The sequence below is a fragment of the Meles meles genome, chromosome 19, assembly GCF_922984935.1.
Source record: "Meles meles chromosome 19, mMelMel3.1 paternal haplotype, whole genome shotgun sequence".
Taxonomy (NCBI): Eukaryota; Metazoa; Chordata; class Mammalia; order Carnivora; family Mustelidae; genus Meles; species Meles meles.
The window spans coordinates 47239383-47254488 of NC_060084.1; the positions used below are offsets into that span (position 1 = coordinate 47239383).

Sequence of the window (15106 nt, forward strand, 5' to 3'; positions counted from 1 at the left end):
ACCGGCTTGGGTTCCACGGCTCACAGATGCTGAGACTTCCCCACCTGCTCCCTCCTTAATCTCCCTTGGCTTTACACCTCTGCCAGTGGGCCCCTACCCTAACCTTGGGGTCCGCCCCAGCCTGTCCCCAAGGGGTCCTGCCCCGGACATAACATCCAGACCCAACATGGAGTCCCCCTCACATCTCCCCATGCCATGTAACTTTTGTCCTTTCATAGCTTTTTCTTTAAAAAAAATTTTTTTTTTAAAGTAAGCTCCATGCCCAGTGTGAAGCTTGAACTCAGGACCCCAAGGTCAAGAGCCACAGGCTTTACTGACGGAGCCAGCCAGGCAACTGCCTTTGTGGATTTTTCAGATGTCGTGTACCTACCCCAAGATGGCTTGAAGCCATCTTGTCCCAGCTGCGCTCGTCTGCACCAGCGGCTCATGGAAGCTGTCACCCCCACACCTTCAGAGCCCACCCTCAGATCCCTCCCCCTGTCTCCCGCCCTGCCCCTTTCAGGAGATGCCTGTCCCTTTTCACAGAATGTGTCACCAGCCCTCTGCCTGCTCAGGGAACGCCTTTCTGGAAGGTCATGATACCACCTGTGGTGTTTGTTAAACACCTGGAACACCTGCTCCCAGCCGTCCCGCACCGGCCCTGCATTGTACACACCCCCTTATGCCAGAGGTTCTCCGACTGCAGCGGTCAATGGAAACCCCTGCAGGGCCTGCTGGGACCCAGAGCTCAGGGTCTCACGCCAGTGATTCTGGTGCGGTGGGTCTGGGACGGAGCCTGAGACTCTGCATTCCTCACAAGCTGGTCCACCGACCACCCCTGGAGTAGCATCTGCCTGCTCCTCCCATGTTCCCAGCTACTGCTTCTCCCCGCCCCCCCCCCCCCGATTTTATTTTTAAGTCATCTCTACACCCAGCCTCCGGCTCGAACTCACAACCCTGAGATCAAGAGTCACGCACTGTCCTCCAGCGGCCGCTTATTCATCCCTGTCTCTGGGACAGGCAGTGTTCTCAGTTCTTCCTAACCACGGTCTTCTTTCATCCTCTCCAGGCCCATATGAGGCACATCCTTACTCTTCTTCCCACTGTACAGAGAAGGAAACTGAGCCCAGGGAAATGCAGTCATTTCTTGGAGGTCTCAGGAGCTGGTCGATCTCGGAGGCCATCTGACTTCCATCACCCAGGTGTCCTTAGCTCCCACACCTGCCTGTCAGGTGACCTTCTTCCTCCATGGACACATCTGCCCACCTTGTTGCTTGGGCAACGCATGTCTCTGCATCGGCCGCCAGCTCTCCTGCACCCCAGCCTCCTGCCAGCCCCCCACTCCTGCCCTCCTCCCTGCTTGCACACCTGGCCTCTCTCTGAGGGGGACTCCCTCCCACCTGCCACCAGGCAGCCTGGGTCCTGTCACCACACACCTGTCCCCTCAGACACACCTTGCTCTCCAGAATTCCCCATCACTCCATGGGCTGCTTTCCCAGCTCCATCCCTCTCTGCCCACCCTGTCTTTGTTCCCTTCCTCTCTTCCGTCTCTGCCTTCTGCTGCCCACCTCCTCCCTGCCTGTCTCCCAAGCTGAGTCTCTTTCTCTGTGTCTTCCTACCTCCTTGTCTTTTTGTTCTTTGTGTTTCTCTCTCTCTCTCTCTCTCTACCTTATCTCTTTTTAGCATTTGGCTCTTTCCTTGTGTCCTGTACTCTCTCTCTCAGGCTCTCTCTGTCTCCTCCCTCATCCTCTTTCCCGGTCCCTTGTTCTTTCTGGCAGTGCAGGTTTTGGGGGGCTTGAAGTCATGCTGACCTACATTTGAGCCAGGCCGCCCCACCCACCCCTGTGGGACTTCGGCCAAGTTACTTTTCTTATCTGAGCCTCAGTTTCCACGTCTGGGAAATGGGCATCCTGGCCGTTGCTACCTCCCAGGTCTTGGCGAGGATGGGGTGGTGAGGGGGAAGCAAGAGGTGCTGGGACAGATAGGGGCTGGTCTTCCCTCCAAGGCTCCCTTCCTCTTCCCCAGGGCTGCTGCCCTACCTGGCTGGCAGCGGGAGTGTGTGAGGTCGGGGAACAGAGGAGATGGGCAGAGGGGTCCGGGCCATGGCTTGGGCACGGGCCCCGGTGTGGGGCTGGGGACAGGGATCGATCCGCCTCGGCGGCAGAATGCGGGCCAGGATTGCATCTTGTCACAATAATTTATTGCTCTCATCCCGTCTGATCGATGGAGCTGAATTAGCACCGTGCGACGCCCCTGGAGCCCCGAGCCTCCCCTAGCTTAGCCGGACCCCGGCCCTTTGCTGGCCCTCATGGGATTCCCCTGAACCCAGGGCACCCAACTCCAGCCGACCCAGGCCCCACACCTAGCCCCAGGCTCTCAGGCCCTGCCCTCTGTTTCCTGTGTTCCTACCCCCTCTCTTCCCTTTCTGAGTCTCAACTTCACCTTCCTGGGTCTTTGACCCCATTTATCTGCTCATTTTCTCTGACCCTCAGTCACTCCTTTCTCCCCCATTTCCCCATCTGTTTCCCTGTCCCCCTGTGTTCTGGGCCTCAGTTCCCCATCTGTCCCTCTGCCTCTCTGCCCCATTCCTGTCTCCATTCCTTCGTCCTCCTGTCCCCCATCTATAGGCCTTTCACCCCTGGTCTGGCTATCCCTTGGTCTCTGGCTTTCTGTCCCTTGACTACCTGTTTCTCTGTCTCCCTGCCTTGCTCCTTTTAACCTGAATTTCCTTTAAGCAATATTTCCTGAGCACATACTTGGTGCCAAGTCCCACGAACAGGACCCCTGGTGCCCCTGAGTCCCAGAGGGGCTCTGGGACTCTTGGCTCCTGGGATTAGCTGGCCACGCTTGCCTCCGGCTTTCTGTCCCTCCTCCCCACCACCAGTCACAGTCACTGCTCCTACCACTGTCTCTGGTGCAAGGCCTAGGGCCAAAAGGTCCAGCCCTGCCCTTGGGTGGGGCCTAGGGGGTGGGGATGAGCTGGGGGGAGGATGCTGGGACTAAGGAGCCTCAGCAGGAGGTTGGGGTTTGGGATGAGGGGGGAGTTGGGAATTGACATTGGCCAGGCAGAGATCTGGAGGGGAAGGAGTTGGGGTGAGAGCCAGGGGCCGGGTCAGACCCCTGCAACGCAGACCGCCCCCCAGGACTGCAACTGGGCGTGGCGCTGGCCTTGAACCCACACTTGTACTTCTCCCCCCCTCACTCCTGCCTCTGCCCAGCAGTCCCCTGCCCTCCCTGTCCACTCCTTCGCCTCTGCCCTAATCCCTCAATTTTCCGCCTCTCTGCCCCTCCTCTCCTTCCTCTCTCACCCCGGTCCCTCCTTGGAGCAATCTCTCTTCCCGACCTCCATTCTCTAATTCACTTTGTCGGGGCTGCTCTGACTCGCTCCCCTTCTCCGGGTTTCCCCTGGCTCCCCCCTCCAAAAAAACCACACCAACCACCATGTCTCTCTCAGGGTCTTGTTCTTTCCCTGTCTTTGCAGGACTCTCTGCTCTCCCATCTTTTCTCCGTGTCCCTCTGGTCTCTGTCCCCATCTGTCTGCCGGTAGGTGTTGCTTCCTGCTTCTCTCTCTGCGCCCCCCCATGTCTCTCCTGCTCCCTGTTTCCCCCTCCGTCCCCTGCCATGCTTCCTCCGTCTCTAGGGTCTCCGTGGGGAAGGGCAGGGGGATGCTGGCAGGGGGTAGGGAAGCAGCCTGAGCTCCAGGTCCGTGGTTGCGCCTCTCCCCTCCCCTCCCCCAGTTCTGTTTGGTAGGCCGGGTGCGTGGCACTGCGGCGCCCGCCTCCCCGGGGGATGCTCTCCCCCACCCCCCAACTGACATGGTTCCGCGTGCTGGCCACAGCCCCAGGGACGTTCGTGCAGAGACTGGGACTCAGAGAGAGAGAGGGAGGGACAGTGAGGGGGTTGGATGGACCCAGAGACGCAAGACAGACAGAGACACCGGCTCCAGGGAGAGACAGGGAGTGGGGGAGAGGGTGGCTAGGAGGTCTCCACCCCTGCCCCAACTCCGTCTGCCCAACGACCCCAAACCCCGTGTCGCAGACACACCTTCTCCAGGCTGGGAAGCCAGAGCCTTGTCTATCTGCCAGTCTGTCCTTCTGTCTCTCTCACAGTGCACCTTCTGGCCCACGTGCCCGCGTGTGTGCTTGTGTGTCTCCAGCTGTCTCTGTGTGTGACACTGCGTGGGGGGGGGGGGCTATCTCTGTGTGACTGGGATTTGTGTGGACTCCACGTAGGTGTGACCTGTGGCAGTGTGTGTGCATCCCGAGCACAGGTGCGTGAGTGTGGGAGCAGGAGGAGCCCCTGGAGCTGTGTCTGTGAGCCCGTGCGTGATTGCTGTGCGATGCTGTGCCAAGAGTGTCTGGGGTGACTGCCCGAAACTCTGGAGTTGGGCCGTGTCTGGACTTGGCCAGGCGGGTGGTGTGTCTCAGTGACAGGGAGCACGTCTCCCTGAAGGCGAGGAGACCGAGTGAGGCCTGGTGGGAAGACCGAGTGGGTGCCAGACCCCAGGCGCCGGGCTGGTGAGTGTGGGTATGTGGACCTCAGGGGAGGAGCAGGTGTGGGATGTGCTCACAACACCCCCCCCCAGACCTGGGCATCACAGCCGCCACCCGTGGGGGCCTGCTTGGCCATGGACTCTGTGTTCTGGGGCTGCCGTTGTGCCTCTGAGCCTGCGGGCTATGTCCGAGTCTGGGACTGGCCAGGAAATTATTCCATGTGGGCCCTGGAGAGCGGTGAAGTCTTCATGTGGTTGTGGGTGTGGGTCTGTGTGTGGCGGTTGGATGGGTCTGCATGCCCTGCTCCTGGGAGCGGATGCCCAGTGGCGCGTGATGCTGCGTGTCTGGGGTGACATGGGAGCATGGCCATGTGTTTGGCGCTGCTGTGTGTGTTGTGTGGGTTCTGGGGGCCTGTGTGTTGTGGGTGCCCAGGTGTGTGTGGTTCCATCCCAGTGTTTTGTGTGTCCGTGTGGGCATGAGCGAGCTGGCAAAGGCACCAGCCTGTTGGGGGGATGACAGTGTGTGGCTTTGAGAGAAGTAGTGAGTGGTGTGTGTGTGTGTGTGTATGTACGTACACACGCACTCTACACCCCAGGCACAGAGACACCCTGCCCAGGTCATACTACAGCATTTGGTTGATGCAGGTCGTGTTGGGAGTTGGGGTGACCTCGGGGTTTCTTGTGGCAAGTCCAGGCAGGAAAGCCCCCGTCACCTTCCTGACCCTGTCTGCCCGGGGACAGTCCCAGGGACCTCCTTGGTGCCCATAGTGGGGCCTCCCTCGAACTCGTGTACGCTTGGGTATGGCTGTGATCTGTATGGACAGGGGTGTGTGTATGTGCGTGTCCGTGCACGTGTGCCACAGCGTGTCAGCAGGCCGCCGGGCTCTGTGCGCCAGGATGGGACAGGGTGTGTGAAGTGTGTCTACTGGGGGTGCCTGGAGAGTGCGTGCAGGAGTCTCTGTGTGTGTCTGCTACGTGCACAGCTATGTCCTCATGGGTGTGTGGCACAGGGAGGGGTGTGTCTCCGGGTGGGTGCAGGCGGAGTGTGGGAGTGTGTGTGCGTGTCCAGGCGTGATGTGTGTGCCTGTTGGGTGTGTGTGTGTGTGCGCGTGTGAGGGGGTGGCGGCAGGAGAAGGGTCTTGGGCCGCGTCTCTCTCCTCTTTAGACAGAGCCCCGGAGAAGATATGAAATTTAAAAAAAAAATCAATTTTCATTCCACTTGTGCAGATTGTGTTAAGGGGAGGGGGTACTGGGTGAGGGATGAAGGGGCTGTTGAGGGGGGGCGAGGCCCGAGGCGGCTCCCGAGGCGGCCGGAGCAGCTTAGAGAAATCAAAACAACTGGTTAAACCCCAGCCCAGGGGGCCTGGGTGATGGGGGGTGAGGAGACAGAGGCGAAGGGAGAGAGAGAGACGGAGAGAGCCAGAGATACCCCGAGACAGAGAGAGACAGAGATGCCCCAAGACAGAGACGAGAAACTCAGGCCCTCAGAAACAGAGGTATCTGGAGCTAGAGGCAGACGGAACAACAAAGACCTCAGTGAGCGAGACCCTGCCGCCCTGTGGGCCTGAAGGAGGCCGGGAGCCCCGTCTCTGGGGAGATGGTAGCAGAAGTAGGCCCGAGACGTGCCCATTTCGCGCATGCCCACACAAGGCGTGAGAAGTGCATGGATGGGGGGGGGACAGTCAGACAGCTGGACGGATGGTGGCAGGAGCAGCGGGGGCCCAGGTTGGCTTCAGCTCCCAGGGCCCGCCTCAGCCGGACACAGCCCCTCACACAGCTGGCCTTCCGGTCTGAGCGTGCCGCTGTGCAGGCTGGCCCGTGTGTGTGTGTGTGTGTGTGTGTGTGTGTGTGTGTCCACGTGTGTTTGTGGTCTCGTGGTGGCTGTCTGTATGGGTGCCACGCGTGCGTCTCTGGCTCTGTGAGTGTGGGAGCAGTGTGCACGCGGGGCCTCTGGTGCGTGTCTGTGGGACACTGGGTGCTTTTGGGTGTCACCTGTGTGGGACTTGGCTGTGCAGGGGGTGTGTCTGGGTGGGCTTCTGTTCCCGGGTGGCATCGAGTCGGTGTGTGCTTGTAGGTTTGTGTGTCTGCCTCCGATTGTGAGCCTCAGTGTGTCCTTCTGTGTCTGTGTGGGTGGATTTCTGTCTGTGATTGGGGATGGTACGTCTTTGTTTCTGTGTGGCACTGAATTGGTGTGTGTCTTGTATGTGTGTCTACGTATAACCATGTGTCTGTTTCTCTGTATCTGTGGCCATCCTGGTGTGTGTGTGTGACGGTCATGGAGTGTGTGACCCTTGTGACCTGTATGTCTGTGTGTCGCATGGGACCTGGTGGTACATGTGCCGAGCTGCTCTGTGGGTCTGTGTGATGTGTGTAGTTGTAAGTCTTTTTGCATATGATTTTGTTGACGTGTGCATCACACATTGGTGTGATGTGTGTTGTGTGTGTGTGACAGTGGTGTGTGTGTCACTCAGCTGATGGTGTGTCTGTGTGGTGTGTGACGGTGTGATACTTTGTCGATCTGTGTCTGTGTGATGGGTTGAGCATGACGGTGTGGTGTGTATCACTTTGTTGACCTATGTGCTATGTGTTGTGACGGTGTGGTGTGTGTGTGACTCTGGACGCGTGTTGGTGTGGTGTGGTGTGTGTGTGATTTTGGTGACCTGTGTCTGTGTGGCCTGTGTGTGTGACTCTTGGCCCATGTCGGTGTGATGTCCTGTGTGTGTGATTTTGTTGACCCGTGTCTGTGTGCTGTGTGTGGCGGTGTGGTGTGTGTGCCTGGGCTGTGTGTCTGCTTGGCAGGGAGAGGAGAGCGGCAGCGTCTTGCCTGCGCAGCCCTGCTCCCACTGCTGCGCACACACACATTCTGTGCCGTGGCTGCAGGCGGTGGAGATGGGGGGCGGGGGGGGTGGAGGAAGCAAAATAAAATTAAAAATTAAAGCTTGCCCGGAGTCCCCATCCGCACGGCGCGGACCAGCGGGGCAGGGGCTGCCGCAGCTCCCCCTCCACAGCTACCAGGTCTGGGGCCGGCTGTCCGTCTGTCCAGCGTCCTACTGGGGCCCCTGCCCGGCCCTGCAGCCCCGGGCCCGCAGGCCCCGCTCCTTCCATCTGTCGATCAGCGATCGATGGGGCCAGGGGGGCGCCAGGGGCAGGGCGAGATCAAAGGGGCCCCAGGAGACGGACACTGGGACGAAACAGAGAGGCACAGAGATGCGGAGACAGAGACAGAGATGGAGACAGACTGAGGGATGCGGAGACAAGGATGTAGGGAGGAGAGACGTGGACACCTAGAGACATAAAAGAGCGGTGTGGAGACAGGGAGACGTGGGGATCCTGAGACAGGGACACGGGGACCCTGAGACGTGGCTCTGTGGACCCCGACAGTCGACAGTTGGGGCAGGGACCCAGTCCCTGCGGGCCCCATGGGACAGAGGCGGGGACAGAGAAGGGGCCGGCAGAGATGGCGAGACGGCAGAGATGCATGTGAGAGATGCGGGGGGAGCGTGGGAGCAGGGCCCGGAGCGCCGATCCCACGGCTCCTCGTTATAACGTGTCCGGAGGAGGCGGCGGGGAGTTGAAAGCGTCGGGAAGAGAAATCAAAACCAACACGGAAATGAGAGGGGCCAATGGGGGTGGGGGCGGGGGCGGAGGGAGGAGGGAGGGGGACCCGGAGAGGCAGAGCGAGCGGGAGGTGGGAGAGAGGTGGCCAGCGAGGTGCGGAGCCAGGAGGGAGATGGGGAGACTGAGGCGGGATGGGCTGGGAGCACAGAGGCCGGCGGGGGCACAGGGGGAAGAGGGGAGAGCTGGGGGAAGGGACGGGGCAAGGAGGGGAGGGGGCGTGGGGAAGCCAGAGATCCGGGAGACTGAGGGAGGTGGGGGGGGCAAGGGGTTAGGGAGAGTGGGTGGGGAAGGATGGGAGGAGACCCCGGGTTGTGGGGAGACCAGGAAAGAGGGACAGAAAAATGGAAAAGAGATGGGGGGAGACCGAGAAGGGGAAAAAGATGTGTGCAGAGACACATAGAGCGGGAGAGACCGGGAAGGAGAGCAACAGAGAAAGTTGGGGAGGTTGGACGGGAGACAGAGGGGACATGGGGGCATGGGGCAGATTGGCTGCAGGCGGTGGGGGGACCCCAAGGAGGCAAATGAGGTGGCAGGGGGTCTGAGTGCCGGATGGGATCTTGTGGGAGAGACACAGGGGACACTGGGTGGCGCGGTGGGGGGGGCGGGCACCTGGGTGTCTGTAGGGACCGGACAGGTCTGGAGGGAACGGGCCATCTGCCAAGTCTTGTCTGGCATCGGGGGGTGAGGTGGGGTTTCTGGGGAACAGAACGGCTGTCCGGGATCTTTGGGCAGAGTGATGTCTGAGAGGAATGCTATATTTGAGAGCGTGTCACGTCACTGTGGGGTATTTGAGGGGTGTGTGTCCGAGTCAGGGGGTCTGAGGAAAGTGCTTTCTTTGAGAGGGGGTCTCAAGGGGTGGCGTGGTGAGGGGCTGAGGTATCTGAGGGGGAAGATGTGTCTGAGGGGTGGGTGTCTGAGAGGAGCAGATGTCTGAGGGTATGGATGGGGGGGTGTCCGAGATAGCGGGCGTCTAAGGGGAGGGGCTGGCAGAAGGTAAAGGTTCTGAGAGACAGGAGGGGAAGGGAGGGAGTGTCTCAGGGGTATCTGAAGGAGTAGGGGTCTGAGGGGGGGTGCATATCCAAGGGGGAAAGGGGGTCTGCAGGGAGCTGTCTGAGGGAGGAGGCAGATCTAAAGGGGTAAGGGTTTCTGGGGGGCATATGTCTGAGGAGGAAGGGGTGTTTGAGGGGTAGATCTAAAGGGCAGAAGTGTCTGAGGGGGGCTGTGTTGAGGGGAGACATATCCAAGGATGAAGGGTGTCTGAGGGGAGCTGTTGGAGGGGATGTTTGAGGGAAGGTCTATTTGAGGGGGAGACAGATCTAAGGAGAGGGGTATCTAGGGGGGCTATCTCAGGGGGAGGCAGATCCAAGAGGAAGGGGTGTCTGGGGTGCTGTTTGGTGGGGGGACCAGATCCAAGAGGAAGGGGTGTCTGGGGTGCTGTTTGGTGGGGGGACCAGATCCAAGGGGAAGGGGTGTCTGGGGGTGCTGTTTGGTGGGGGAGGCAGATCCAAGGGGAAGGGGTGTCTGAGGGGTGCGGGCGCTGGTGCAAATGGCAGGGTCCGAGGGCTGGGCAGCAGGTTGGGGAGGGGCAGCTGTGGGAGCCTTCCTGCAGGGTGCGGGGCGGGTCGGGTGGCTTCTGGCTGGCTCTGGGCCGGCAGATGAAAGCTGGGGGCTGCTTGGGAGCTAGATAAGCCAGCCCTGGGGTCTGCTGGGCGGGCCATGCGGTGGGGGCGAGGTTCAGAGCGAGACAAATCTGGGACGGCCAGAGAGAGGGACAGAGACGCAGAGATGGTTGAGAGGTCAGGCGCGAGAGCGGCTGGAGAGAAGGCAGCGGCAGAGCCGGCGCGGGGCGGGCAGGGGGCGAGCCAGCCAGTGTGAGCAAGGGAGCCAGTGGGAGCAGTAGGGAGGGAGGCCGGGGGCGCTGTGAGTAGTGATCGAGGCACAGAGCGAGGAGGAGGCTGCGGGAGGAAGGGTCGGCTGGTCGGCTGGCCGTGGGTGGAGAGGGCGGAGGGTGGCAGGATGGGTGGGCCTGGGCGGAGCGCCCACCCCACTGACCCCTATCTGTCTCTCCTGCCTGCTGCCTGCCTGTCCCCGCGTGTCTGTCCCGGCCTCTCTGCAGGGCTGGCTCCACCATGGACTGTAGCTGCGTCTCCGACCTTCTCTTCGCCCCGCCCGCCCTGCCGGCTCTCTGGACCCCTGGTAACTGGCCCTGGCCCGGACCTCCCGCCCCTTCCCAGCCAGCCGGCTCCTCCTTTCTGCCCCTCTCCTTGTCCTCCCTCCTCTGTCCTGGTCTCTCAGTCCCCTCAGTGCAACCCCCTAATGAGAAACTTGGCTATAAACTTCACAGCCAGCTGTCCCTGCCACTTGCCTGCTGGGACATGAGGGTCTTTGGAGGGTGGGGGAGGTATCGGGGTCCGAAACAGACAGGATTCAGGGGTCTGAGGTCCTGGGGTCCCGGCTGCGTACCTCTCAGCCTGCTCCCACCCAGGACCTCCGGGCAAAGAGAGGCAAGGAGACTGGAGATGACCAGGCACCGACAGCAGGGGTGGGGACCATGGGGGAACGGGCCAGGCACAGGTGGACAGACAGACAGGGACTGCCTGGGCAGGGGGACATGGAGACATGGCCTGGCCCGCTGGAGCCCTGGGAGAGAGGACGGACGGCCTGCTCAGAAGTGGACACTCAGAGCTGGGGATGTGGACAGTAAGACTGGCTTGGATGGGCCAAGTCACACGCCCCTCAGATGGGCAGTGTGTGTCCGCGCGAGTGTGTGTGTGTGTGTGTGTGTGTGTACGTGCGCGCGGACGGGCAGTCTGTGCCTGCTTCTATGTGGGGTCTCAGAATGTGTCCCTGTGTCATGCTTCGGAGCTTCTGGAAGAAGGGGTCACTCTGGGAGAGTATGTCTGTGCGGCGTCAGTCTTTGTATGAGCCGCTGTGCCTGTTTGCGCACACACGGGAGGCTACCTGGGTGTCTCTGCACCGGGCAGGTGGTGTTTCTTTGGGATGTCGAGCATGCTTACGTCTCAGGATTGGCAGGGGGGTGCCAGCTCGCCAAATACGTCCCTGCCTCCGTGGGGTGAGGAGCTTGCTGCTGTTACTTCCGGATCTGGGCCAGGGTCCAGGATGGGGTCTCGGTGGGCTTCGTCCTGGGTGGGTGGGTGCCCCCAGGCTTGTATGTGTGTTGGGGTGTGTGTGTCAGGACGTTTCTTGCATCTGTGTGTCACTGTGATGGACTTTGGGGGGCCATCGTAAGGTGTGTGTGTCTGTGGGCTGAGGTGGCCCTCTCGAGTGTGTGTCAGCAGGTACAATGTACCTGGGACGTGTGTTTGAGGACAGTTGGTGGCTCCAGACTGGGGTGTGTATCTGCGCGTGTGTGGCCAGTTGTGTGGTGTCATCTCTGGGGTTGCCTCTTCCCCGCTAGGATGTGTTCCGGGTGTGGAATGTGCCAGAGCTAGCGAGTTGATGGAGCTCTGTCTTCTGGAGTAAGAAAGACCCAAAATGGGGCTGAGAAAAAAACGATCCTTTCAGGGATGAAGCTGCCTGACCTTCGAGCCTTCGGCAGGGGAGGCACTAGCACCCAGGGACACACCAGGCAGCCCAGATGGGACCCTGCTGCTCTTGCCTCCCACTCCTGAAACTCTAGTCAGCCAGAGAGGGCAGGGACCCGCCCTGGGACTGCACAGCACATAGGTCATGTGCCTGCTCTCCCAGCTCAAGCTTAGTTCCTTCCGGGCTAATCCTTCCATCCCCATGTCTGGGCCTGCGGTCTCGGAGGCAAAGGGGGACAGGCGTGGTGTCACCCCGTGTTTGCCTGTCAGGCGGATGCTTGTCTTGATGCCGCACTGGTAGCTGGGCTTTCGCGGGCCTGTGCGTCTCCTGATGTGGCAGTGTGGTTAGCAGGGCCCAATTCTGAGGGGCCCGAGACGCACGAGTGCGGGGCCAGGGGTCCGGCGGGCCTGCCTCGGCAGCATGTTGTGCGTGAGCTGCCGCGCCCCACTCTGGTGACCGCCGTGGGCCGTGGTGTCACTGGGCACCCTGGAGTGTGAGTGGACGTCTGTGGGACCTGTATGCTGTGGGTGTCTGCTGACGCACGGGCTCTCAGAGCATCCGAGCACAGACATAGGGAGGGGACACGGGACGTGAAAGGTATGAACGCGCAGACAGGCCTGGACGTGGCAGCCTGTGGTCGGGCATCAGGGAGAGATGGAGCGGGGTGGGATGGGGTCGGGGGGTAAGGGCGTGGGAGGAGGGGAGCCAGCAAGACTGAGGGTGTTCCCGAGAGCAGGTGAGACCAGAGGCCTCCTGGGGCTAGGCTGGAGGGGGCAGTGGGAGGAGGGCTGTGGAGGAGGAGGGGTGCTGCTCCCGTGGCCTCACCACACTCCACCCCCAGACCCCGAACGCAGGCGAGTTGTGCCAAGGTAGAGGAGGAAGCTGCAGGTGCCACTCCGGGCTCCCTGGACAACGGAGTTCTCTGCCACTGTTTGGACAGTTTGGGGCCTGGATGCCGCTTGGGGTAGAGAGGGTGGGAACTGGGTCCCTAAAGATGGCTGAGGCTGGGCAGCTGTTCCTTGGAGACCAGGATTCAGGGGGGCCTCCTGGTTCCCGAGTCCACGGGGCACCCAGAGCCTTGGACTTGGCGTTCTGACCCGGGGCCACTCCCCTGCCTCCCGTCCCCAGGGTTTGCCTTCCCGGACTGGGCCTACAAGCCGGAGTCGTCCCCTGGTTCGAGGCAGATCCAGCTGTGGCACTTTATCCTGGAGCTGCTGCAGAAGGAGGAGTATCAGGGGGTCATCGCCTGGCAGGGGGACTACGGGGAATTCGTCATCAAGGACCCCGACGAAGTGGCTCGGCTCTGGGGCATCCGCAAGTGCAAACCTCACATGAATTACGACAAGCTGAGCCGGGCCCTGCGGTGAGGAGGGGAAGGGGGAGGCTGGCCCTGGGGGTTTGCTCTTGGTCTCCTGGGGCAGAATCCCTGGGATCCCAAGGCGCAGGGATCTGCGTGGGGTAGCTCCTGTGATTACCTGTGAGAGGGACGGACGCGAGGAGGAAGGCCAGAAGCCAGGATCCCAGCCCCTGCTTCACCCCTGCCTTGCTACCTTGGTTAAGGGACTTCTGTGAGCCTCAGTTTCCCCCAACTGTTGTGCTCTGTGCACTAATGAGTCAGGGGCGCCCTCTTCACCTCCCTCGGTGCCCCTCCCCAGCATCCCCTCGTCCTCCCTCTCCCCACAGCTACTACTACAACAAGCGGATTCTCCATAAGACCAAAGGGAAGAGGTTCACCTACAAGTTCAACTTCAGCAAAGTCGTACTTGTCAATTACCCACTGTTGGATGTGGCAGCAGCCACCACGGGCTCCCCACTCTTGCTGACCCCTGGTCCCTTTGGGGGGACGCCTGGGCCAGATGCTCCTCCCCTTACCCCCGAGGTGAGTTAGGACGCTGGGGTCCCCAAACTCGGGGTTTGGTGCCCTCTCTTCAGCCCTCAACCCAGCCGGTCTAAGCTGCGCTGCCTCCCTCGCCTCCCTCTGCAGACACTGCAGACCCTGTTCTCGGCCCCTCGCCTGGGAGAGCCAGGGGCCCGGGCGCCCCTGTTCCCTCCTGAGACAGACAAGCTGCGTCTGGACAGCCCTTTCCCATTCCTGGGCTCTGGTAAGGGCCTGCGGGTGTGGGTGCCGGTTTTGGGGGGCACGCTGCCTGTGTCTGAGGTAAAGATGGGGAGAGGAACGATGCAGGAAGGAGGCCCAGCGTGAGGCTGCGTCTGTGCCTGTGTTTAAAAGCCACAGGAGGACTTGGCGAGAGGGAGGGGAGAATCGGGGGCAGAGACAGGCTGGGAGAGGGGCTTTTAGGCGACAAAGGACTGGAAAAACCAGGTGACGGTGGAAAGTGGGCAGACCTCGGCAGGTGGCGCAGGGTGGGGGCACCTTCCCATGGTGTGCCCAGCCTGACCCACCCCGTGTTCCCTAGGTGCCACTGGCTATTCCAAGCCCCCCAGCCTACTGGGTCCTTACAGCCGCGCCTTCCCAGACTACCCCTGGAACTTTAACCCGTACCTCACCGGCCCCTTCCCCAAGCTGCCCCCCTCTCTGTACCCCCCGCACTTCTACCCTAATCCTCTGGCCAGTACCCTGGGCCACCTGCCCTCAGCAGGGGCCGGGGGAGGCCCTGCGACTTCACCCCTCCTGGCTGCGGCGGGGGAGGGCCTGGGCCCCGAGCGCCCCTCAGGCCTGGCAGCAGCCCCTCGCCTGGCGCTGCCAGGAGCCAGGGGTCCAGAGGCCACACTGGGTGGGAAGGACGACAGCGACTCGGAGCTGGAAATCACGGACGTCAGCGGCTGCAGCTCTGACAGTGAGGGCGACGAGGGCCTCCCTGTGCCCCCCAAGGCCAAGGCAAGCAAAGGGGGGAGCGGCAGCTGAACCCGTGTGGGGTGAAGGGTTCCACCAGGGTGGGGGTTGGGCAGCCACTCGTGCCTGGCCTGGCCTGCCCTCGGTGTCCCGCCCGAGACCGGGGACCAGCCCTCGACCCCCTCCCAGGACCGGGCACTTGGCTGCCCACCTTCTTCCCTCACCCCAGGCTGGGGTCTCCCCTCCCCCATCCAGAGAGGGAGGGAACGTGACGGCCTCGAGCCTCCTGCCCAGGCTTGTTTGAAGGGGGTCCCCGCCTGGCCCCACTCCCAAAGTGCAATATGGCGCCCAGCCTCTCCTGTCCACCCGCCCCCCCGTGCTGTGCCCTGTGTGTTTGTGCGGCTGTGTCTCCCCTTGTGCCGGCCCCAGCCCTGACCCCCTCCCCACACAAGCCCCCTGGGACAGGGAGCTCAGAGCAATAACCCCGCCCCCAGCCCCGCCCAGGAGGGCCCCCTCCCCACCAGTGCCCCACACCCCCCACTAGCCACCTCCAGAGAGTTTACTACAAAAATAAAAGAACGGAAAGGAGCGTGAGCTGTGCAGGATCCGGGCATCAAGGGTGAGTTGGGGCTTGGGGTGGGAGCGTCACCTGGGGAGTCGCTGGCAAAACCCAGGAA

General features: G+C 61.7%; 1 protein-coding gene across 1 annotated transcript; it reads left to right on the forward strand.

The window, feature by feature from the left end:
- The first annotated feature begins 9966 nt into the window (after positions 1-9966).
- On the forward strand, positions 9967-14830 carry ERFL (ETS repressor factor like). The gene is made up of 5 exons (XM_045989211.1): positions 9967-10285; positions 12764-12998; positions 13319-13514; positions 13620-13737; positions 14053-14830. The coding sequence occupies exons 1-5, from the start codon at positions 10219-10221 to the stop codon at positions 14499-14501; spliced, it is 1065 nt and encodes a 354-aa protein (XP_045845167.1). The 5' UTR covers positions 9967-10218; the 3' UTR covers positions 14502-14830.
- The last annotated feature ends 276 nt before the right edge of the window (positions 14831-15106 follow it).

Excerpts from the sequence above, each read along its gene's own strand:
- ERFL (XM_045989211.1), top strand. The coding sequence starts at position 10,219 with ATGGACTGTAGCTGCGTCTCCGACCTTCTCTTCGCCCCGCCCGCCCTG. Across the intron at positions 10,286-12,763 it reads GCCGGCTCTCTGGACCCCTG|GGTTTGCCTTCCCGGACTGG; the intron begins GTAACTGGCCCT and ends TCCCGTCCCCAG. Across the intron at positions 12,999-13,318 it reads AAGCTGAGCCGGGCCCTGCG|CTACTACTACAACAAGCGGA; the intron begins GTGAGGAGGGGA and ends CTCTCCCCACAG.